At 50.5% G+C, this 25,558-nt stretch overlaps 1 protein-coding gene and 1 long non-coding RNA gene across 11 annotated transcripts in view; one reads left to right on the top strand and one right to left on the bottom strand.

Moving 5' to 3' along the window:
• The window catches only part of MYO1D (myosin ID), a 368,579-nt gene that overhangs the window by 21,048 nt on the left and 321,973 nt on the right, over positions 1–25,558 (bottom strand). Inside the window, exon 22 of one of the 6 annotated variants that reach the window (XM_021067445.2) lies at positions 11,246–12,555. The exons of the other annotated variants lie outside the window; for them this stretch is intronic. Coding sequence (XP_020923104.2) covers positions 12,393–12,555 — 163 coding nt within the window. The 3' untranslated portion in view covers positions 11,246–12,392. Of the gene's footprint in view, positions 1–11,245; positions 12,556–25,558 lie in introns of those variants that run through there. 6 annotated transcript variants of the gene reach the window in all.
• Positions 11,874–25,558, top strand: part of LOC146398257 (uncharacterized) — a 28,695-nt gene continuing 15,010 nt past the window's right edge. For 2 of the 5 annotated variants that reach the window (XR_014821441.1, XR_014821439.1), the window contains exon 1: positions 20,232–23,951. This is a non-coding gene — a long non-coding RNA (uncharacterized LOC146398257). Of the gene's footprint in view, positions 12,702–13,595; positions 15,493–17,405; positions 17,737–20,231; positions 23,952–25,558 lie in introns of those variants that run through there. The other 3 variants (XR_014821442.1, XR_014821438.1, XR_014821440.1) reach the window with 3 other exon arrangements.

Genomic DNA, 25,558 nt, shown 5'->3' with positions numbered 1-25,558 from the left:
CAAGTGCTTTACAAACATCATGAGGATTTCATGAGTTGCTGTTTATAAAGCACTTAGCAAATCATAATGCTACTAGGTAAGTTCCATCTTCAGAAGTGGACATGAGGCCTCGTGAGGCAAAGTACCTGCCAGGGTCACACAGCGGAGCCAGGTTTGAACCCGGGCGCCGGGGCTGGAGCCCAAGTCTTCAGCCCTGTGCATACGGCCACTAAAACAGTCATTAGAATATAATCCTTAGCTGAGCTCCCTGCTAAGTGCTTCTGAACATGAGTTCCATAATTTAAGTTTCTAGAGAAAGAATGAATTTACAAAAGATGACATAAGAAAGAAAGCTGCTGGGGCTTCACCCTACTGCGTGCGCCGGTCTGTTGAGGGGTAGAGGGTGATGGAGGTAGGTGAAGAGGCCCTGGGGCGCTCACTCTTCTGGGGATGCTTTTTGGGAGCTGAAGAGCCCTTCTGCAAAGGGAATCCCCTCTTTCCTTTGTAAATCCAAGCTTTCCCATAGTAGGGGCTCCCTTCCCATGGTGAACGAAGTTCACCGGGATAGAAACATCCGCAGGATGACAAACGTTGGGACTGATGGATTTTGGAAGCATACATGCAAGGGTAGAGGAATTCCAGGAATTCCATCAAGGACCATGTTGTCATTTTTTTTTTTTTTTTTCTTTTTGAGATAGAATGGAGACGAGCACACACTGGTTCCATGCACCTTTCTCAGCAACACCCTCGGTAACGTGAACGGACACTTCCCGGGATCACGTAGCTGTCTGGGGCTCCGGCAGGTGCGACGCAGGCCCGTGTCTTGTGCAGCTGTGAGAGGGGGGTCGGGACTGGGGGAGGGGAAGCTAGCGATCCCTGTCCACTTACTCACCACGTCCTATCGCTGCATTAGACATTCTGCTTGCATCATCGCATTTAATCCTCACCAACACCTTACGAGACACCGTCATGAGGCCCACGCCATACATGCGGCACAGAGCTTAGCAAGGTCAGGGCCTTCCTCACGGCTGGGAAGTGATGAGGCTAAGACCCGGGCCGCCGTGTCTGTCTCTTGAGTGACCCAATGACATCCCATTTCGTTTAGTCCTCACACTGAGATATCTATCTGGCCGTAGCCGGGCTGACGGGCTGGGCATCGCCTCTGCCACATCGAATTCTCTGATACTTGGTGCTTACGAGTCAGAACACAGCATCTGGGGAGTTTCCCTGTGGCACACTGGGTTAAGGATCTGGCAGTGTCCCTGCAGCAGCTTGGGGTACTGCTATGGCATGAGTTTGATCCCTGGCCCTGGAACTTCTGCACATGTGGGTGCAGGCCCCCCCCCCCAAAAAAAAAGCACTTGGAATTTGTCGTTCTGGTGCAAAGGTTTGGGCGTCCTGACCCTCACGGTCGCCACCTGTCTTTCTCTTCTGGGACCTCTCCAGCTTTACAGACCTGAGGTTGGCAGGTCTGGTGGAGTCCGGGCTGTTAGGGAAGGGGCGCTCTGAGAATTCGTATCCTTTTTTAAAAACAACTGCCCAGTGCCCACTGGCATCTTGACTTGCCAGTTGGAGCCCCTGAGGAGGGCTGTTGCTGTGTGGAGGCTCCCGTTTCTGTTTTTGTCAACCAGAAGGTTCCTATTTTTCGTGCATCGGTGGCGCTCTGCTAGCAGGGCAGACAGGGCATGGCCACCGCAGGCTGGCCGCAGCCTGGCCAGGCGTGCCCAAGCGGCCGGGTCCTTGGTTTCCCTGCCACCGACATCAGAGCCCGTGGGGGTGAGGATGCTCCGCTTGGCTTCCCTGTGTTTGGAAGCTGGACTCTCTACAGGCTGCGTGCCGCTGTCCCTCCCAGAATGTCCAAATTAAAGCTCCACGCTGAGGCTAATGAGAGCTTTCCAAACCCAACCGAAGCAGCAGAACCCTACCCACCGCTCCCTCAAATATGAGGAAGGAACAGAAAACAGAAGCAGCAAAACCAAAAAATACCTAACTAACCAAACGAACATGCTTCCACCAAAGGGACGGCAGCTGCGGACAGCAGGGCATCTCCCGCCCCAGCACTGCCGACAAGAGCCCAAGGTCAGGTCCTCTGCAACCAGGCCACCTCGCCCTTCCCTCCGCCCCCTCTCCCACCTGTCTAACTGCTTTCTCTCTCTTTCCCTTCAACTAATATCTGCTTGAGAGATTTTTTTTCCCTTTGATGAGTTAAGCTTTTTTTTTTTTTTTTTTTTTTTTTTTTTGCATCTTTGCTGTTTCCTGCTTATGTTTCTGCATCTTTTCTCCTGACGCTTCTCTTCCCGGCACCTCCAAAGTTAGCAGTGTCTCTGAACATCTTTAAGGGAGGTGCCAAATGAGACTGCATGGAACACGAACCTGGACCCACACCTCCCTTTGAACAGATGACTTTCGGGGTTTGTCGGACCACCCCAAAATGTTTGATGTTTGATTCACCATCGTCCAGAAGCATCTGAGCTCGTATTTGTGCGTGGCTCTGGGTTACCACTCAGAGGAGCTGGCAGAGCCCCCATCTCGGCCTTTAGAAAACTGGTCACTTCAGGCAGTTTATGGCTATACACACACACACACACACACACACACACATGTTGGGGACATACTATACTGAAAACAGAGTCATCAAGGAATGCATACACGAGAGTAATGATTTTGGTTGGGTTCAGGGTTGGAGGATGGCTTTTTTTATTTTTTTAGGGCTGCACCCATGGCATATGGATGTTCCCAGGCTAGGGGTTGAATCAGAGCTGTAGCCACCGGCCACAGCCACAGTCAAGCCAGATCCCACCCGCATCTGTGACCTACACCACAGCTCACGGCAATGCCGGCTAGATCCTTAACCCACTGAGCAAGGCCAGGGATCGAACCCGTGTCCTCATGGATATGAGTCAGGTTCGTTAACCACTGAGCCACGACGGGAACTCTTGAAACATGTTCTACATCAAACATCTGAGCCTAAGGCTCTGGGATGAGAGAGAAATAATAAAACGCCTCCTCCCTTCTCAAGCAGCTCAGAGAACTGGCGTGGACAGAGAGCTGTGCGATAAGGCGTGCAAGTTGGCACCAGCAAGGCGTGCCGGGCACGCTGGGCAGCACAGAGTCGGGGCAGTGGACCTCAGCCTGCTCTCGGCGAGGGGGCAGCCTCTCTGCTGTGGACCCTGCGGCTTTGATGTGCTCTTTGACATGCGTGGGAGCCACTGGGCTCTCAGCACCCTGGTCCAGAGCGTGACCTGATTTCTCTTCCTCGCCCTGCTCCCTGCCCACAGGGAGATGGGCAGGACGCTGGGTTCCTGGGGAATAGGCTCCCTCAGCCCAGCGGCCGGCGTCTGTCCCCCGCTCCTATGACGTCCCAAGAGGTGCCCTTCCCCCTTGCAGCCGACCTGGGCCTCCCCAGCCTGGGTCTCCAAAACCCAAGGACAGGAGGTGACGGACTGGCCCTTGGAGAATGAGGAGGACTTAGACAAACAGAGATGACCCAGCAGCCTAAAGGATCTCAGAGAAGACGCAGGGACCCGCAAGCTTGGGGCTGGGTTCAGGGCTCGGCTGGGCAGGGAGACTGGGGCAGATAACAGGCAAGGAGTTTAGGCTTAATTCTGTAGGCAAGGGGGACGCCCTGAACGATCCTGGTGTGGAGAAGAAAGATAACACTTTTATTTCCACCAGGGCACTTAACCACCATCTGAAAGGGACCTGTTTGATTCTTGGCTTGTTTAGTGGGTTCCTAGGCTCACCCCCCAACCCCCCTACCCCCTGCTCCAAGGGTAAGCTCCAGGGGAGTGGGACCTAAGAGCATCTGGCAGAAAGTAGATGCTTATTTAATAAAACAGTGACAGCATCAGATCCACCTCTTAGAGTAATGACAGTAAAAACAAAAATAAACAAATGGGACCTAATTAAACTTAAGAGTTTCTGCACAGCAAAGAAAACCCTAAACAAAAGAAAAAGACAACCCGCTGAATGGGAGAAAATCTTTGCAAGTGAATCAACTGACAAGGGATTAATCTCCAAAATTTATAAACACTTTCTGCAGCTCCATACCAAAAGAACAAACAACCCCATCAAAAATGGGCAGAAGATCTAAACAGCCAGTTCTCCAAAGAAGACATACAGATGGCCAAAAAACACATGAAAAGATGTTCAACATCACTCATTATTAGAGAAATGCAAATCAAAACCACTATGAGGTGCCACCTTACACCAGCCAGAATGGCTATCATCAAAAAGTCTACAAACAGTAAGTGCTGGAGAGGGTGTGGAGAAAAAGGAACCCTAGCACACTGTTGGTGGGATTGTAAATTGGTGCAACCACTGTGGAAAGCAGTATGGAGATTCCTCAGAAAACTAAACCTAGAACTCCCATTTAATCCAGCAATCCCACTCCTGGGCATCTATCCAGAGAAAACCACGACTTGCAAAGACACATGTACTCCGATGTTCATTGCTGCACTATTTACAATAGCCAAGACATGGTAACAACCCAAATGTCCATCAACAGAGGAGTGGATCAAGAAAATGTGGTACATATACACAATGGAATACTACTCAGCCATTAAAAGGAATGAAATACCAGCATTTTTAGCAACATGGATGGACCTAGAAATGATCATGCTAAGTGAAGTCAGCCATACAATGAGACACCAACATCATATGCTATCACTGACATGTAGAATCTGAAAAAAGGACAGGCGGAACTTCTTTGCAGAACGATGCTCACTCACAGACTTTGAAACACTTAACGGTCTTCAGAGGAGACTGGGGGGTGGGGGGAGGTGCTTGGGTTGTGGGATGGAAATCCTGTGAAATTGGATTGTGATGATCATTATACAACTACAGATGTGATAAATTCATTGAGTAAAAAAAAAAAAATAGTGACGGTATGAAATTGACAAGGAGGAAAGTGGTGATGTGGCAGATAGACTGATGGGAGCCTTTTTGTTTTTTTAGGGCCCCACCTAAAAACCTATGAAACTTCCCAGGCTAGGGGTTGAATCAGAGCTGCAGCTGCCAGCCTACACCGCAGCCACAGCGTTGCTGGATCCGAGCTGCATCTGTGACCCACACCGCAGCTTGCATCAATGCTGGATCCTTAACCCACTGAGCGAGGCCAGATATTGAACCTGCATCCTCATGGATGCTAGTCGGGTTCTTAACCCACTGAGCCACCACAGGAACGCCAATGGGAGCATTTTAAAGCAGGCAGACCAATAGGAAACTGTAAATCATGGAAGTAAGGGCTGTGGTTAACAGGGCAGAGACAGGTCCACCTTGAGAGAGGCTTCAGAGTGAGAATTCGGTGACTGACCAAACGTTGATGCCAAAAGGGAGAGTCTTCCATTGTTCCTAGGTTGTCGGTTGAGGAGGAGCCAGAGAAAATGAGTTTGATTTTGGACATGGCTGAGTTTCACTTCCTCTGGAAAATGATCCAAAGGCTTTTGCTACATGTTATGAAGACTCAGGAACACATACCCTGTTGTCTGCCTTCCCCTAAAGGATCCAGTTTTGAGATCAGGACTCAAAACTGCTTCCCAACAGAAAGACAAGTACCACGTGCTATCACATATATCCGGAATCTAATAGACGGCACAGACGAACCTATCTACAGAAAAGAAACAAACTCATGGAGAACAGAATGTGGCTGCCGAGGGGGAGGGACTGGGAGTTTGGGGTTCATAGATGTAAGCGATTGCATGTGGAGTGGATCAGCAATGAGATCCTGCTGTGTAGCACAGGGAACTTTATCCCATCACTTATGATGGAACATGATGGAGGATAATGTGAGAAAAAGACTATAGATGTAGGACTGGATCACGTGGCTGTATAAAAACCAACAGAACGCTATAAATCAACTATAATAAAAAGTTTTTTTAAATGAAAAAAAATGGTTTCCCAACACCTACTCTGAAAGCAAATGCTATTAGAAAACAGGTACTTAAAATATTTATCCTAGGGCTGTGCTCTATTGAGCAAATAAGCACTGAGTTGACAATTCAGTGTTAAAAAGGCAAGTGGGGCAGCCTGCGCCATTGGATGGTGCCTTCTTGGCGGCCTGGCTGCCCTCCTCCTCCATCCTAAACTGAGTATTTCTAACTTTTTATTCAATGTTCTTCTTTCGGCGACCTCCCCCGCCACTCCTTCCAGAAATCTCTATCTGAAAAGTTCCAAAACATAAAGGCAGTATTTCTAGGAGCAACAAGCGCAACTTCTAAAGGGTTGCAAATAATCTTTGCAAATAAAAGGTCACATTCTTTAAAACTGTGGTGACCTCTAGGAAACTGGTCCAATGACAATCAGCAAATCATGGTTTACCGAACAGATCGTTGCGTCCCCATTTAGGGGGGGCTGGCCCATCGAGCCGCTTGTTGAGCCTGGAACCAGTGATTTCTCACCGATCCTAACTAGCCTTTTGGAACTTCAGCGACAACACACCGGGGAGTCAGACCTTCCAGCTGGCAACAGCAGCAGGGAAGAGCCGGGGACTGGGCACTTCCAGGTTCTGTATATTTCTAGGAATGTTGCTTAATCAAGACAGGAGACAGTGGGGCCAGGTGGAGGGAAGAGGCTTACAGAATCAGCTCATCTAGGGTGTGAATCCAGCTGGGTGGCCCCGGGCGATCACTTATTCTTTGAAGCCTGGGTTTCTGAACTGGGATAATTGATGGCAGCAATGCTTTCTTCCAATGGTTTTTTTTTTTTTTTTTTTTTTTATTTGGTCTTTTTGCTATTTCTTTGGGCCTCTCCCATGGCATATGGAGGTTCCCAGGCTAGGGGTCGAATCGGAGCTGTAGCCACTGGCCTACGCCAGAGCCACAGCAACATGGGATCCGAGCCATGTCTGCAACCTACACCACAGCTCACGGCAACGCCGGATCGTTAACCCACTGAGCAAGGGCAGGGACCGAACCCGCAACCTCATGGTTCCTAGTCGGATTCGTTAACTACTGCACCACAGGAACTCCCCAAAGGGTTTTTGATGAGAGTTAAAGAAGAAAATATACATATGCACGGGGGCCAGGGTAATGCCTGGCTCGGAGCGAGTGCCCCTTTAATGTTTGTTACCAGAGTCAGGTCCTCTCATGGAGGAGCGTCTTAGGTTTAGAATGTTGGTTAAACAATTGATACAGAGGCTGAAAGGACCCTGGCCCTTACATCTCCAGGCCCCTTCCCTTGACCATGGAGAGCCCCTTAAGAAACAATCAGGCCCCTCTTAGGGCCATGCGGGTGCAAAGGCTTGTGGATTTACCCTTGTTCCACCTAAGCTGACAAAAGCTAATGCTTTGTCCTTGGGGGCGGATGACACAGTTCCTTTTATGCACTTCCCGCCTCACTCTTACTAAACCTTGCTGCCCACCCAGGCAATGGTTATCCACGGCGCAGGGTATCGGATCCGGGAGCGAGTAACTGGGGATTTCTGTTCGAAGGGGAATTCAATAAGGTTAAAACAGAAGCAACGAGCTCATGCATAAACCACCCCAGAAGACTGAGATGAAACGAAACCAACTGCCCACTTTCTGCCACCTGTTTGAGACCAGAAGGATTTGCACTGTACAGCTATGTTAGCTAAAAAATGTACCCTTGTCTCGTGGTGGTACAGAAGCCCTTACCCCACACATGCTTTTGATGGAAAGTCTACCCCCTGCTCCGATGCACCCTTTCACGCGGGTAATAACGGAGGCAACGCAGGCCTTTCCATCAACGTGTTCTGAACACTTCTGAGCAGCTCTGCTTTTCCTCTTCTGCAATTGCTATTTTAAGCAAGTACAGAATGCATCAATTTTCAGGCTCTTACTCAATGCCACTGCTCCAGAACGGAGAAGTCCGTAATCCTGCCAGGCAGCACAGAACCATATCCCAACAGATGAAACATTCCATGCAGCCATCCTTCCCCGCTCCCGGGATGGGGCATCTATTTCTGGCCCTATAATGAGAGAGGAACCAGTGGCGGTGGTCCAGACCCACTTGCCCAGGAATCCCACATCACAGAAACCTCTCACCATGTTGCTGCTGCTGGAAGACACATGAAAGGCTCCATGGGGTCTCAAGCCCGTTCAACTGCTCTCTTATTGTTTTTTTTTAAATTCCCCAACATGGGTTGTTTGGATCCAGGCTGGAGCTCGTGGCTGGGAAAGAGAGTGGGGTTCGCCCAGGCCCCATCTGTGCTTTTCCTGCCGGCCCTGAAGAGCTGCTATTCTCTCCACCATCACTAATATGACCGACGAGCCCACAAGGAAGCTTTATTTCCCCGCCCCCATCTCCTAAGAGGGTTTTCTACGTGACCTGTCCCCAGGTGGCTTCTTGCCAAATTAGCCTTGACCTTGAGTGCGGGCGGACACGCTTCTAGTAGAAAGTCAATTGCATCTGCTATCTTGGTGGGCAGTTTAGGCAGATTTTCCTGCTGGGTGTGTTTACAGCTTGCCTGGCTTCTAATACAGGCCTTATTTACTGCCCGCAGGGTTACCTGGGGGAGAGAGCAGAGCGACCTGCTGATACGCCTGTTGGCTCGTAAAGGGGTTAGTCCCATCTTCCACTCTTTACACCTGGCTGGGCCCCTTCCACCGAGTCCTCCACACTCCGCTCACTGTAGCGTCTCTCCGTGAAAAATGGCCCAACCGATCAGACTGAGTGTGTGAGGGATTCTACTGAAAAGTGCACAATTCCACAGTAACGCCACAGCCGAAGAACTAATTCACAGCATCCCGATGGCGACCTTGAATTACTGGCTCAACTTCATCAGCAGAGAAACACTCAAACCAAATACACTCTTCCTCTGGGGCTGGACGTCAGACATCCTGAGTAATATTTAGGTCACTGCTGCCTGGGCAAGTCTGGAAAAATGGTTCGTGTCCTGATTAGACAGGTACAGATATTGTTTTAAACGACTGGCAAAGGAGGCTTTTTAAGGGGTGGGGGGTCATTCTAGGAGCAGCGCCAAAACAACGTGAGGTGGGTGAAACAACTCATTTCTCTGTCCAGCCTGAGGGGTCTCAGCATCAGCCTTACAGCTGAAATCGCACCTCTGGGTTCGGTGAGGTTCCCCGTGTCCTCCTGCCTGCATTTCTGGGCGCCCACGGAGCAACATTCTTAGCCTTGACTGAGCAACAGGATGGTCAGAGGAGCACCTGAAAAGCAGTGGTCAGTCCCCGCTGCGAGAGATTCTGCTCAGTCCCCTGGATGTTGGTGTTTTAAAGCCCTGGGTGGTCTTCCCAGGTGCTGTGTCATTGCCGCACAGGAAAAAGCATCACCTTCCCAGGGAATGACCGGAAGAAGGTCTGCCTGCTTTGCCTTGGATAAAGTACTCTGGTCCCCTGGCTTGGTGGATGTCTGAGTTCCCCTGTATTTACAATTTAACTGATTAAGCTTTTTATTATGAGGAATTTCAGACATATACTAGAGAGAAGAGTTCCACAAGAATTTTTTTTTCTTCATTTTTTTTTAAGGCTGCACCTGCAGCATATGGAAACTTCCAGACTAGGGGTTGAATTGGAGCTGCAGCTGCTGGTCTACACCACCGCCATGGCCACACAGGATCCGAGCCACATCTGTAACCTACACCACAGCTCACGCCAACACCGGATCCTTAACCCACTGAGCCAAAAACGCGAACTCCCCATATGGGTTATTTAGAACTTTATAGCGGTACTTCATACAGGAAGGGCTGAGTCCCTGGAGGGTCACCAAGCTCACGAGAGGATGGAGGAGACGGGCATGCCCTGGGGCACCCTTGCTTACCCTTTGGACAGCACCCCCCTTCTCGTCCATCTCTCATCTCTTTAATCAGTAGATACACACCAAGTCTTGACTGTGTGCTGGCCCCTGAAGACACAGCCCATATAAGACAAGTTTTGCTTCTGCCCTCACCGAGCTTGTAGTCTAGTGTGGAGATGACCATAAACTTGAACTACAGACTCATCATTGCTTATCCCTAATTCTGGGAAGAGCGCTGAACGTAAAAAGGGGCAGAAGGCTTTGGAATCACGTGGTGGGGACCTAATTTAGTCTCATTTGCTCTTGGGAGAACTGGGGAACACTTTTCTGGAGAAAGTGGATATTAAATTTAATATCCTATTTTACTCTTAACGGCAAGTAACAGCACATGGCATAATAGTCACAGGTACCTGGGTATATAGAGGGAAGGTATGTTTCCTTCTGCCTCTATGCCCTGGCTTCTCATTCCCCTCCCTATAGGCAACCACAGCTCCACCTACCGTGCCTCAGTGCGGGCACTTCTCTGTATGATTATGGGCCATACACACATACACATACAGGTATCGTCACTGAGCAGGGGGGACGTCAAAGCTAAACCCCAGCCTTTAACCATCTTAAAGGCATACCTTACATTTCGGGTGTAGGAATGGCAGTGATAGGACCATGGTACGTTGTGGAAGCCAGATGATACCGGACAGCCACTGACTCATGACCACGGTAAGAGTAAGGCGGCTGGCTGTAAATCAGTGTTTCATCATTTAAATAGTAGGTGTGACTTCAGAACATGGAAGAAGTCATTGCAAAACATACTGTTACACCAAATGCCTGGCTACGTGTTGGATGTAGTTGGTGTCTAGAAAATGATTTTTGTTTTAAAATATACTTAGACCATGGTGGGCCTTTTTTATGGAGGAGCACAAGTCTGTTTTCTTTTTCTTTTCCATTTTTTTTTTTTTTTTTTGGCCACAACGTCCCAGGCCAGGGATCAACCTCTTGCCAGTTGAGACAAGACCGAATCCTTAACCTGCTGTTCCACACAAGAGCCTCCTGCCTTTTTTTTTTTTTTTCCCCCCTCAAAGATGAGAGCATCATCTAGACCATGTGCCAATCTGACATTTTAAACCAGTGCCATTACAGCTGCTATGCTGCCCCAGGGCAAAGACAGATGACAGAAGGGTTAAGGGTTGGGGTCATTACTCTGGCCCAGGGCCCTTCATTACCAGCTTATGTGGATGTTAACAGCAGCATAACCCCCCCCCCCCACCCCTCAATCAAGGGTGCAAGCCCCAGAAGCCTTGGTAATTCTGTTCTAGGAGCAGCAACCCCAATCTAGATGAACTCCTGTGGCTGTCGAGTTCTCTCAGGCCAGTCATTTCCATGACTATCACTCTGGGGGAGCAGCAGTGGGCAACTGGGGGCGCAGGGGCGCAGGGGTGGGGGGCAGGCAGTGATGGCCAGGCCTTTCACCTCAGGGCAACCACAGCAGGCTACAGCTAGGGAGAAGATAAGCCAAAGGGCAGCCATCCAGGTGGGGGAAGAAAAACAATTCCTATTGCCTTAATCCTCTTTTTAATAATAATCATAAAAAAGACCGGTTTCAAGTGAGGCATGATGGTCCCCAAGAATCACAAACGGGCCCCAGGCCTGTCTAGGCCTCAGGGTGAAGGGAGCGGCCCCTGTTTGATCCAGCACCTGCCGAGGGAGCAGAGCCCAGGGGCTTGCAACCTGCGGCCGGCAGCTCGGGGAAGGGCAGGTGTCGAGCGTGGGGCGGGCGACAAAGGACAGGGAGGAGGGGGAGGGGAGAAAGGATCGAAGGGGAAGCGGGGGTGTGGGTGGGTGGGGGAGAGGGGGGAGGACGCGGGGATGGAGCGAGACAAAGGGAATCTGCAGCGCCCGGGTGGGCTGCGGCGGGGGAGGCGGCGCTGAGCCCAGGCAGCCGCTTTTAGCTCCGCCGCTCCCGCGGTTGCCATGGCAACGCGGGCATTAGCGATGCCATCTGACATTAAAATGCCGCCGCCGCCGCCGGAGTGGGGCTGCTGGGGCGGGCGGGTGGAAAATGTGTGCTCACACTCACGCACGCCCACCGAGGGGCCGGGGCAGCGCGGGCCCCTTTTAGGCTCTAGTTTTATGCATCATTTATCGTGGCCCCCCTTCCAGTCCCGCCCTCCCTCCTTCCGGCTGTTTTTGTTTGTTTGTCTTTCTAGAGAAGGTGATGATTTGGGGCTTAGATCATCTGCTGGCATATTGATGAGCTCACTGGGTAGCTGAAAGGGAATGGGGCTCCGGCTTGGGGTGAGCTAAGGGTGTGTGACTAGTTGAAGACAAAAACATCAAGAAATGGACTCTTGGGGCAAACAGGCTTTCTTTTTTCTTTTGCTTTCTTTCCCTTTTTCCCCCAAACCAGGGCTCGGCATTAGCCAGAAACAGTTAAAAGGAAAGGGAGGAGAAAGGGCTCCCCTGCAGACACGTGAAACAGGATTAGTGGAAGCCCAGAAGACCAGCCCCGCGGGACCGTCCTGCTGCAGTCTGCCGCACGTGACAGCTTTCCTGCTCAGATTCCTGCTCCAGAAAAATCAATCCGTGCACCTTTTTTTTTCTGGTACTTGAAGCCCGACCCCGTGGTAGTCTCTCTCAATCTATAGTTCAGCACCAACAGGGAAAAGCTCCTGAAACTGTACCCTGAGGGTGGGAGCTGGCCTTCAATCGCCTGTGCAGCTGCTGAGCCCACAGTGGGACTCAGGCAGGGGCGTCCCTTGCACGTCCCAGGCCACTGTGCACGGGTGAAATCTGTAGAGGGGACTTCCGGAGGCGGGCCTCCTGAATGCAACAGGGACCAGGATGGCACGGAGCCTCGAGGCCTCGCTGTGAAGGCAAACACAGACAGCGGGTGTGGTTGGGGAGTTTTTGAAAACTCAGCAAAGCGTGGGCAGGTAGATATGCCTTCTGACCCACCAGGTGAAGTCTCCCCTGTATGACACATCTCTCCCAGGCCTGGAGCATCATACTTGGTAAGAAAATAAAGACGGATGTTGATGAATAATAGGCGTGTGACAGGGTGGTGTGGGCTGGCAGGAGCTGGCTCCCAACTGCTCTGCTCTCAGCTGCCTGGGTGAGCTGTGGGATTCCCAGGAGGGAGAAGGCACCGTCGGACTGGAGCACCCTTTCCTGACCAACAGACCTGGGTCTGTCTATCTGGACGGGTGCTGTGTCCATTGCAAGAGCCCTGTGTGCTTGGTGATGAGCTAGGAAGCCACTCTGCTATCCCAAAGTAGGAGAGGTGTCTTCTCAGCCAGGCCGTGCCACAACCGGGGACGGGAAAACCCCCAGTAAAAATGGGAAATGCAAACTGTGACTGTTCCCGCACCCCAGAATTCTGACCTAGCCTTAGTTGAAGAGGACTGGCCAAGTACACCTTCCTGGCAGGTGGAGACTAGGGAATAGAAGGAGGAAGATGCTGAGAACACACAGCAGGGAATTAGCCCCCTCTGCTCAACAAGGTCCAAGGACCACACACTGTCTTTCTTCCCTTTCTTTTCTTTCTCTGGCCACACGTGTGTGCGGCATATGGAAGTTCCCAGGCCAGGGGTTGAAGCAGAGCTAAATCTGTAACCTACACCACAGCTCATGGCAATGCTGGATACTTAACCTCTTAAGGGAGGCCAGGGATTGCACCCGCATCCTCATGGATACTAGTCAGGCTCATTACCGCTGAGCCACAGTGGGAACTCCACAGACCACACACAGTCTTTCAACAGACAGATGGAGAAGACCAAACCTTGATTCTGGAAGCTGAGCATTCTAGAACTGCGCCTTAAGACAGGCTTAAGGGACCTTGAGGGTTGCTTTAAGCAGGGAAACGTGTAAAACATTCTGGCCAGAAGGCTTCTCTTGATTTCTCCCAGGCCTCTCCCTTTGGGACAGATGGACCGTGCCTCCCCCTGGTGTTACAGCATCCTGACGGTGGAGAGGTTCTTCCAAACCATGACAACCAACCTACTCCTTAGAAACACACCAAAAATAGGGATGAGAGCGCCCAGGCGGTGCGCATCGTCTCAGTATCTAAAATGAGTGTTCCGATGGTGACATGAGAGCGGTCCCCCTTTTGGAGGCCAGCTTTGTGCGCTACAGGCCCACAGATTCCCACACAGTCATGAACACGCTGGAAAGACCTCGGAGGAAGCTGAAGAGGACTTTTCACGGCCTCATAGAAGTTGCCCCTTTGCTTGACTGCCAGTGCTTCAAGGAATATTTAACAGATACGAGTGCGACGAATGCCCAACAGTTTCAAATGATTTGGGAAAACCTTAAGTGACTGAGACTTGGGTGGGGGGGGGGGCAGGGAATTGCTTCTTGGTTCCCGGAACCCTAACCAGCCAACCTGGATGAAATACATCTTGGTTTCCCTGAACTATTTCACGTATTCATGCCTAATAAGATGTACATATGCTCCAGGAGCCAATGCTATTTTTATTCTGGAGTTAAAGGAAAAACTAAAAGTGAAAAAGATAATATCAGCTATATTCTCTTCCTGGGAGAGTCCCCCTGCCTCGCCATCCCGACTCCCGTGTCCCCTCTCGAGGCCTGATGTCTCTGAATTGTGAGCGGGAAGAACTGAGCTTAGGGTTAGAAAGTCTGGCCAAAAAGCAGGTCCCCCGTGAGTGATCAGAATGAAAGAATTCAGCCCCAAACCACCCTAATTTCTTGAAGGCCCGCTTAATTTTTGGATTTTTTTTCTTTAATTTTTTGTCTTTCTAGGGCCACACCCACAGCATATGGAAGTTCCCAGGCTAGGGGTGGAATAGGTGCTGCCCTGCCAGCCTACACCACAGCCACAGCCACACACGATCTGAGCCTCGTCTGCATCCTACACCACAGCTCATGGAATGCCGGATCCTTAACCCACTAAGTGAGGCCAGGGATTGAACCCGAGTTCTCATGGATACTAGTTGGGTTCGTTACCCCTGAGCCATGACGGGAACGCCTTAGATGTTTCTTAAGATGAGTGAAAGCATGACAGGGCTCCGAGAGGGTACCGGGTGGACACGTTAAGCAGGTGAGACATGCGATTTCCTAAACAGACAGCAGAGTCCTGAGCGGCCGGGATACAGAGCAAGAACCAGGTGATGCTAAGATCGGGCACAAGGTGATGCTAAGTGAGAGGCTGGGATGACCGGGTACAAAGGGGACTGGGGCACAAGGCCAAGGGGCAGTGCGAGGACACTAACAACAGGGAGATTGAGGAAAAGCCAGAGCAGAGGCCGAGAGGTCCTGAAGCCAAGGCTGACTTATCCTGTGTTTGGGAGGAGGCTACACCACCCTGCTTGTCAGATCCTTAATCTCCGTGTCCCCAGCCTCTGCACAACAGTGCCGTCACACCACTCCCTTGCCTGCCTGTCGTGTGTAAGACTGAAGCCCAGACATGCAGAGGGCGGAGGGCAGAGGGCTTGCTCATGGCAGGAAGAGAAGGAAGCGGGATGGTAGGACAGCAGGGGTGGGAGGGAAAAGAAAGGGGGGCATTCCACACGGAACTGGACCTTCTTTAAACTCCGATGACCCGATACTCCTCAGCCATAAAAAAGAACAAAATCATGCCATTTGCAGCAACACGGATGGAACTAGAGACGCTCACACTAAGTGAAGTAGGTCAGAAAGAGAAAGACAAGTACCATTTGATATCACTTATATCTGGAATCTAATATATGGCACAAATAAACCTTTCCACAGAAAAGAAACCCATGGACTTGGAGAACAGACTTGTGGTTGGAGGGAGTGGGATGGACTGGGAATCCGGGTTAATAGCTGCAAACTATTGCCTTTGGAGTGGATAAGCAATGAGATCCTGCCGTATAGCACTGGGAACTCTTATCTAGTCCCTTGTGATGGAGCCTGATGGAGGAACATGTGAGAAAAAGAATGTCTATATATATGTGTGACCGGGTCACTTTGCTGTACAGGAGAAATTGACAGAACATGGTAAACCAACTACAATGGAAAAAATAAAAATCTTTAAAAAAAAAAAAAAACACCAAAAAAACTCCAATGACCTCATTTTCTGGATAAGGAACTGGGCCCAAAGAGGTTGTGAACTGGGCAGGATCGCTTGGGTAGGTCGCGGCGGAAGTGAAACTGTCGCCCAGACCTCAGGTTTCTGACTCGGGTCCATTCATCTAGTACCTGAGAGGAAGGGGTGGAAGGAGCAATTATCACCAATAACTTGAAAGGGCGAAATGCAAATGAAAACCAGAAAAAACGCTCCACAGGAAACTGAGAAGACTCTGAAAATCAGTCCACGTGGTCTCCGTGACAAGCTGATAGAACCCGAGGCAGCTGAGCGGCAGAGGGCTAGTTCTGCAGGGGGGACCGGCCAGGGCAAACCTGGACTGCTCCACTGCCAAGTCCTGGGGCATGGGGGCAACTCTCCAGAACTGTCTGGGCCTCAGTTTCCTCAATCATGAAATGGGGGTAACAGGAGTGTCACCCTCAATCTAGAATTTTGTGAAGGTCAAAAAACCATGATCCATGGCAAGAGCTTTCTTAGCACAAGGCCTGGAGCAAAAATACTTGATAAGTATTTGCTGATACCGTTATTATGATTACTATAGAGCTACCGGTGCCAGGGACGGTTTTGTGTTTCTTACTAGAAAAATTCAGTAAAAAATATTGATTGGTGGTTTCTCTGAATGGGAAAGCCATATCTCTTTTCTTTGGGGCTAAATGAGTCTATATAGGAGTTCCCCTCGTGGCTCAGTGTTAACAAACCCAACTAGTGTCCATGAGGATGTGGGTTCGATCCCTGGTCTTGCCCAGTGGGTTAAGGATCCAGTGTTGCCTTGAGCTGTGGTGTTGGTTGCAGATGCAGCTCAGATCCCGGGTTGCTGTGGCTGCGGTGGAGGCCGGCAGCTGTAGCTCCGATGGGACCCCTAGCCTGGGAACCTCCATATGCCCCAGGTGCGGCCCTAAAAACAAAACAACAAAAAAAGGGAGTAGACATACATGTATCTTCTAGAATTTCCCACCATAAAAAAAAAAATGCCTCCTTTCGCTTTCGTCTTTGGTGGAGCAGGCTTCCTTTCAGCGTCAAGTTACGCTTTCCTCCACTGGTGAGAAAGTCCCTCTCAGTTTCGCAACTAAAAAAAGGGCTGCTTCTTAGCAGAGTGGCACGAACTCTCCCCACGCTCCCGGGGCCCAGGTGTAGGATGGAAACCAGGAGGGGATTCTTATCTCCACCTTTCATCACTTTTGTTTTCCTTGGGAAGTCACCTGGACTTGGATTTGAGCTGAGATCAGGAATTCTCAGTCTGAAAGGGTTCAGGTACCGCCGTTCGTGTTTTGCGATCTGTCAAACGGGTACCGTGGGGGCCAACCGATTAATATGAATGGAGAACGAAGGGCGGGCTCGGGGGCGGGGGGGTCCAGGAGCCGTCTCTTGGGTGCTGCTTCTCAGACCACTGATCCAGTGGCCCAGAGGTGAACCTCCTTTCTCTCCTCCCCTGCCCCATGTGGAGTCCTGGGGCGATCTCATTTAGAGGCCTGGCTCCTGAAGGGTTTTGCATTCCTGGTTATTTTTAGCCTCACTGAGTGGAACTGTTCAAACGCGGTGGCCACATGGCATGCAGCTGTGCAAAGCAGCTGCCGTGCTCTGATTTCTCATCCCTATTACTGGACATTTCTTGTTAGGTGATGTCTAAAATTCCCTGTATTTTTGGTTGCAGGTGATCTCAAGAGCTTTTTCACCCTGGAGTCTTAGGACATCAGATAACCTGCTCTAGGTTGGGGAGGAATCCAGAACTGGAAAGGGAGACTGATTTCAGCTTTTGGGACTGCAACTGCTTTGCCCCGGAACTCTCAGGTCTGGGGCGAGGGACAGTGCGGCGGGCTCTGGTTGTGACGGCTTCCTTAAGGCGCCCCCCCCCTCCAGCTTTCCAATTTGGGAAAGGGGGCCACTGTCTCGTGGGGTCTCAGGAAGAAAGCAGAGAAGATGAGGGAGCTTGCCTCCTCCACGGGACTGCAGCTAAAATGTACAAGAGGCTGTCAATTGCAAATGTACGACTCAGCTGGAGGCTGGGGAGAGCTGAGCTGGACCGCGTGCTTCCCCCTGCTGCTCCGTCTTCTCTGCCCCCATCCACGCTTACCTCCCTGTCTCTCTGTCATGCAGTGCTTAGTCTCTTGGTTCATCCACCTACACCCACCTGCCGTGACGCTTTGGCCTTTAGGCTTTTTGTACGTGCTTTTCCCACCTGCAAGGCTCTTGGTCCGTTTTCCATACTAACTTATTTGTCATTTGATTCTCAACATCAGCATCCCTTTTGGAAGTCTCTTCAAGACAGAGTTAACTGTCTCTTTGATGTGCTTAACACACTAGATGGTAATCGCCTGTTTAATAATCCAGCCTGCCCCCAATACACACACACATACACACACACACACACACACACACACACACGACTGTAAGCCCCTGGGCCGTGGCATGGTCTGGTTTACTGTTTTTATTTATTTAAGATTTTTATTTTTTTCTATTTTAGTTAGTTGATTTACAATGCTCTGTTATGTTTTACGATTGTATCTCCACTTCCTGGCCCAGCACATAGTAGGTGCTCTGTATTTGCTAGATAATGTTTCAGACTCCCTAACAACTCCCTCTTTTTTACTCCCCTCCTATATTCTTTATAATGTTTCTTTCTTTTCTTTCTTTCTTTCTTTCTTTCTTTTTTTTTTGCAGCACCCGTGGCATGAAGAAATTCCTGGGCCAGGCATCAAACCCAAGCCACAGCTGCTACCCAGGCCATGGCAGTGACAATGCATGATCCTTAACCCTCTCTGCAACCCTATATACTTTTTAGACCATCTCAAACGCCTTTTCCTCACATCAATTCTCTAAGCCTTCTATTGCCTCAGGGTATCTATTCTGATCAAGTCCTTTGTTGGTTCTGAGTTTGAAAAAAAAAATCTTCACTTGTGCATATAGGTATGAAAATGTGATGCTGTAGACGCCTGGACAGTGTCTGTGTCTAAGAGAAAAACATCAGAGGAAGCTGGGGCTGGGTATTTGGGAGGAGCTAGAGACTCTTCTTCTGGCTCCTGGTCATTCTCCTTCACGAAGCCTTCTTTTTTTGTGGGCTGCTGAGTCTGGACCCCTATTTTCAAGGCATAGTTCTTTCTTGACAAGGAGACAGCACAGGTTTTCAGCCAAGAAAAATCCTCCATTGATCATCTGGAACTGGTTTTCATTTCCTTTCAGGAGAATTCTTCCCACAGAGAGGACGTGTTCAGTTGCTTACTGTCCCCACAAAGGTCCCCTCTCCTCCCCACCCCTGACCTTCTGCTCCGGGCAGATAGGGACCGATGCCAGGGACAGCAGCTATCGGCAGGGCCACACAAGCACCACCAGGGGCTTCTCTACGATGACTTTTCACAGGGCTCTTTTTCATCCTTTTATAATGAGTGTCTTTCCCCAGCCCTCGCCATCAAGTGGTATTTTTCTTTTTTTTAAGGTTTAAAGAAAAATGGAATAGAAAGAACAGAGAGCTCCCACGTATGTCTCACGCCACACCCCGTGGTTTCCCCCCTATGACTAACATCTTGCCTCATGTGGTCCACTTGTTACAAGTGATGAACCAATACTGATACATGACTCTGCACTGAGGTCCACTGTTTACAAGGAACTCATTCCTTGTGTGGGCCCGTCTGTAGATTTTGCCCCCAATGTATAAAGTCAGGCATCCACCATTAGAAGAGTTTCACGGTCTGAAATATCCTCTGTGGGGTACCAGCCCCTGGCAAGCACTGACCTTTTCACCATCTACATAGCTTTGCTTCTTCCAGAATGTCACAGAGTTGGACGCATGACATTTCAGACTGGCTTCTTCCGCTTAGAAATATGGACTTGAGAGGCCTCCACGTCTTTTCAGGACTTGATAGTGCATTTCTTTTTTTTTTCTTATTTATTTATTTTACTTATTTTCTTTTCAGGGCTGCGCCCTCGGCATATGGAAGTTCCCAGGCTAGGGGTCGAATTGGAGCTACAGCTGCCGGCTTATGCCACAGCGCCTGCAGCGCTGGACGCAGGCTGTGTCTGCGACCTACACCACAGCTCACGGCAACAACGAGGCCAGGGATTGAACCCGCATCCTCATGGATGCTAAGCCGGGTTCTTAACCGGCTGAGCCACAATGGGAACTCCCTAATTTTTTAAAGCATAGTGGATTCACAGTCGAGTGGTGTTTTAAGCAGCAGTATACATGGCGTTTATGATGACAACACACCTCTCATGACAGCAACACAGTATTTGGCATAGGATTCAACTTTCTGCCTGAAAAAAGACCTCCGTCCAAACACAGGGCTTCAGAATGACACCAATGGCATCAGAAGCTGCACCTGGGGCTGCCAGAGCCGCCCCGTAAGCTGCGGAGATAACAGGCTGGCGGTGGCCACCCATGTGGGGAGGGCTCATGTGGCCGTCCGAGGGGTGTGGGCAAGATAGATGGTGACCGGGTGTCTAGTCTGTTGAGATACTGCTGGGCACTGTGGACTGGGGGCCCAGGATCTGCTTCCTGCCCTCACCGACTTGACACGGCCTCATTCTCGCGATGCCAGAGGCAAGACATTCCCTGTGCCCATCCAATCTAAGCAAAAGCACAACAACTCCACTCTCAGGGCAGCAGAACTGGCCTACGTGGATTTACCCAGTTTAAGGCTTGTGCCTGTCTTGCCCCATGGACCAGTGGCTTGGGGGAAGAAGGCGGTCTGATCAGAGGAGCTGTTTCACGCCCTCTGCCCTCGGGAAGGCTGGCTGAAGAACACCAAGAAACCCGTGGCTACTGCAGGGGGCGGAAAGCACGCAGGTAGAAAGCACAGGGCAGTGCCTGGAAGCGGGGCTCCTGAGACTCAGGAAGATGGGGGGAAGGGAGCAAACGCTTCTGCAGAACGTGGGGTATGTGTGTGGGAACTGGGGGATGGGCAGCAGGGGAGGCTGAAGAACGGCCCCTCAAGAGAGAGTCACATCCCACTTCCTGGGACCCGCGGCTGTTACATTACACTGCAAAAGAGGACATCGCAGATGGGACCACCTGAGGCTCTTGAGATGGGGAGAGCATCCTGAGTTATCCTGGGGGAACCTGAATGCCCTCACTGGTGTCCTCATAAAAGGGAGGCTTGACAGACAGGAGCGAAGGTGATGTGATCGGGGGGCTGGGGGTGGGGGCAAAGCTTGGAGTGGCGAGGCCACAAATCGAGGGACGCCTGCAGCCCCAGAAGCTGGAGGAGGGCAAGAAGCGGCTTTTCCCTGACAGCCTCTGGACGGAGCTCAGTCCTGCCGAGCCTGTGACTTTGGGCCAGAATCACATCAGTGATGCTGATTGCGGACCACTGGCCTGAAGATCTGGGAGGAAACGGCTTTCTGTTGTTTCAGCCACCAAGGGCATGGGTATTTGTTACAGCGGCAACGAGAAACTAAGATACACGTTAGGGAGACGCGCCATTTGATGGGATTTCTGACTGTTCCAATGAGCATCAAGGGTGGGACAAATAAGAGAGAAGAACAAGCATTTCACAGTATTCTATTCACTGTGTGGAGCCAGGATCAAAATTCTGAGCCAACACACACACACACACACACACACACACACACTCACTCACTCACTCACTCTCTCTCTCTCTCCTGGATTTGAATCAGCAACTACTCCCATTTGGCTTTGCAGTGTTAGGCTGTCTCTAGAGTAATTCATGGCAAATTGGAACAGGCAGCTGTGAGTTGAGAAAAAGAATTGTGAGACAGTACCCACCCCCCCCGCCCCCCGCCGCCCTGCTTCGTCAGGGAGGGTCCCAGAAGGCATCACAGACTCGAGACAAGAGGGGAAGCAGAGGAAGGCGGGGAGAGGCTGCCCTTCCAGGCGGGAGCAGCCTGGAGGGTGTGAGAGGAATGTACCCCCCAGAATGAGGGAAGGGGGGAGGTTCCCTGCAGCTCTGAGAAGCCGCTGCCTCAGCAAGAACAAGGGGGAATGGAAGGCCTGACCCCCTTTCTGTTCTGCCTTATAACTTTCCCAGGGGTAAGCGTTATCCTCCTGGGTGGGTGATTTATCTTTAAAAAGAGGACTCCTGGGGCATCCGAAGGCTCGGTGCGCTGTGTAGATGCGGCCGGCACAGGTGGTGGTGGTGCTGCTCTGGGCGGTGGCATCTTTGGGTTCCTGCAGCATGTGGGGCAGCTGGTGGGGGGGAGGTGCCATTTAGATGAAGGAATGGCTTCAGGCTTAGGATGCTAGACCAGGGGGCACAGGAGATGAGAACTCCCCGAGGACAGAGAAGATCACAGTCTCCACGTGCTTCTAGAAGCTCTGTGGAGACAGGCTCCTCTCGCCGTGGAGGAGGCTGTGCTGACAGATGGACCAGTCTCCCTGTGGCTGGCCCCACAGCCTTGGGCTCCTGGCTGCATGGACACCTGAATGATAACCTCTTAAACCCTCGATTCATTACCAGTCAGTACCTCTTACTGGACAGACACACTATCCTCTACACTGTTGACTCTCGGACACGTGCGCAGATCCAGTTGCACGTGGATTAGCCTCAAGAGTAAATAGTCTGAAGCCCCCTGAGGTTGGCACAACCCATGGACACAGAGGAACAAGGTATACGGACTATAAGTTAACACCCACCAGGATTTGACTGCTGGGAGGGCTGCACCCCTAACTCCTGTGATGGTCAAGGGCCAGCTGTAGATGGAACTGACCCGGTTCACCAGGGAGAAACAAATACAAAGATCCAAACTTAACAAAAACACGGGGGACAGAGAGCTTAGGGCAGTGAACTCAGGAGCAAGGAGCAGAGGAGCCGGAAGATCCATGTGCATCAAGCCCCCAGTTATGCTGCCTCCCTGCTCTTGGGCTTTAAGTCTTTTTGTCCATCTGTAAAATAGGTTTAATATAATAACACATGGCTCAGACGATGAACAAAATGAGATAATGTACGTGAAAGCACTTCTGAAGCTGTAGTGATTTTTGTCTCAACACGGAAATGTACAGCACGAGGAAACAGAAAAATGCTACCCTGATGAGGTGTAGAAAAGAATACAGACTGTTAGCGTAATTCCCAGAAGATAATTTCATTGTGACTCATCAGGACACTCTGGGATGATAATGAGACATCACTCAAGAGAGACGAACACCTCGATAATGAGGACAGCCGGCACTGGTTTCCGTCAGCTCCTTTCTTTAAGTCCTCCGTCTTTACTCTGTGTATTTATTTATTGCCATTTTGAGGGCTGCACCCGCCGCACATGCAAGTTCCCAGGCTACGCCACAGCCACAGCAATGCCAGATCTGAACTGTGTCTGCGACCTACACCACAGCTCACGGCAAGGCCAGATCCTTAACCCGTTGAGCAAAGCCAGGAATCGAACCTGCATCCTCATGGATACTAGTAAGATTCATTTCCCCTGAGCCACAATGGGAACTCCTGTCTTTAGTCCCTTTAGAGAACCAATCCACCCTGATGCCAGCCACAGGCAGTGCTGCCCATCTGAGAACCACACTGCCCAGCCACAGGGCTTGAGCCTGGGGTGGAGGTCATGTGACCCAGAGTGGACCAATCAGCGACGTTCCTTGGGATTCCTATATTTTGGACTAGGATTTTCTCTTTCCTTTAGGGTGCGATGCTGGCAGAACACCAGCCTGGAGCTGCCTATGGCCATGATTTCCCCTGGGTAGAAGCCTATCGTAGACAGAATGAGGCCAACACACAGAGTCTGGGGCGGGAGGAGCAAGAGAATCAAGTAGGGGAAGAAAAAAGGGTTTAGCTTCCAGTGCTTAAGCCCCCAGGGTCCTACAACTCTGGGAGTTCCTTCTAGGATATTCGATTTTGGGTTTAAAATGGGCTACTTCATCCAAAAGAGTTCTGATTTATAGAGTGCGCTTACTCTGCAATACTAAATCAACTGTGATGAAGGGCACATAAGAACATCGGTAGAAAGACGCTACAAAGGTTTTTCCTGAAAAAAAAAAAAGGGATCAGCTCAGCATTTGGAGATATTAATCCCCAATTTTCTAAACCTGGCTCAGCACTAACAACCTCCTGCATTAATCAAACAAAAAGGCCATGTGCATGCGTTGTGATGAATCCCAGGAGAAGCATCCAGCAAGGGTCTGGCTGGATTATTCTAACACCTGATGGGCATGACCAGCACGGGGAAGTGAATTCAAAATATAGAGAGAAGATAAAGCAGAAATGTGGAGAAGAGTGACTGGGACAACGCTGAAGCTTCTAGAATAGTGAGCACCAGTTATTAATTTTCATACTGTTTGCTTACTGAACAGGAAACACTCATGTTTCAACAGGAGCACGACGGCACTATTTTCGAGGTCACTGCGCCGACAGCTTACACGCGCTCTTAACAGCTACCTTATTATCTGACTGCAAACCGTGCCACACAGGAGCCAGCCTGCTGTGTCGTGGTACCTAATCCGCTGTGCTCGCTCCTCCATCACAGCTCCTGAGACAACAGTCTCCACTGACAATGTCCAGTTGGAGTGGCTAGAAGGCAGTTCTCGGACATAAGCATCAGAGACACTGATAAAAATGGGAATCTTTCTCTGAATCCTCTTCTTTTTTCTTTTTTTTTGGCTGCACCTGTAGCATGTGGAAGTTCCCAGGCCAGGGACTGAACCTTGAGCCAGAGCTGTGACCCCAGCTGCTGCTGTGACAATGCTGGATCCTTAACCCACTGCACCACAAAGGAACTCCCCTTTTATGATTTTTCTTGTCTCTCTCTCTCCTTTTTTTTTTTTCTTTTTGCCATTTCTTGGGCCGCTCCCGAGGCATATGGAGGTTTCCAGGCCAGGGGTCGAATCGGAGCTGCAGCCGCCGACCCACGCCACAGCCACAGCAATACGGGGATCCGAGCTGCATCAGCAACCTACACCACAGCCCATGGCAACGCCGGATCCCAACCCACCGAGCAAGGCCAGGGATCGAACCCACAACCCCATGGTTCCTAGTCAGATTCGTTAACCACTGAGCCATGACGGGAACTTCTTTCTTTTCTCTTTTAACCAGATAGCATCTGCCTTCTTGGGAACCTCTACACAAGTTTATGTCTGCTACCCACAGGGCTGACTCAGTGACACAGATTCAGAAATTAAGAGATCGTTTGTGGCAGATGAAACAGGGCAGTGCCAACACCTTGTGGTGACCCATCACCTTAAAAAGAGGTGCTCACGGTGGGGTATTTGGATTAATCTAAGAAGCATAAATGGGAGACGATTCAATATCCAAGAGAACCAGTACAGCCTTAGGCAGACAGTTTCACTAGAAATTCTATGTGTGTCTTGAGGGCACACAGAGACTGGAGGGTCCATTCTGCCACAGTAGAGCTGAGGCCCTCTGCTCCCATTGTTGGTATAACACAATTCTCTCTCTCTCTTTTTTAAGGGTCACATTTGTGGCACATGGAGGTTCCCAGGCAGGGGGTTGAATCGGAGCCACAGCTGCCGGCCTATGCCACAGCCACAGCAACACCAGATCTGAGCCGTGTCTGTGACCTACAATGCAGCTCATGGCAACGCCGTATCCTTAACCCACAGAGCGGGGCCAGGGATGGAGCCTGCAACCTCATGGATACCAGTCAGATTTGTTTCTGCTGAGCCACGATGGGAACTTCCACAATTCGCTTTACCTCTATCCACACTAAGGTCATTCTGCGTGGTGGTGCCCGATGGATGAGCGATCCTCTGTAAGAAGCCAGCCTTCATCACGGCACCTTGCTTCCTTGGGTTTTCCAGATCAATGCATTCAGTCAATAGTTGCTTTCGTTCTTTCCTTTCCTTTTCTTTTTTTGGCTGCACCCATGGCATATGGGAGTTCCTGGGCCAGGGATTGA

Source organism: Sus scrofa, chromosome 12 (genome assembly GCF_054392235.1).
Source record: "Sus scrofa isolate SSC_HxYL_T2T_F1_AM1 chromosome 12, Sscrofa_HxYL_maternal_Yorkshire_Landrace_v2.0, whole genome shotgun sequence".
Taxonomy (NCBI): Eukaryota; Metazoa; Chordata; class Mammalia; order Artiodactyla; family Suidae; genus Sus; species Sus scrofa.
Note: the sequence above shows the minus strand (reverse complement) of the source record. Positions and strands in the feature narration are given on the sequence as shown.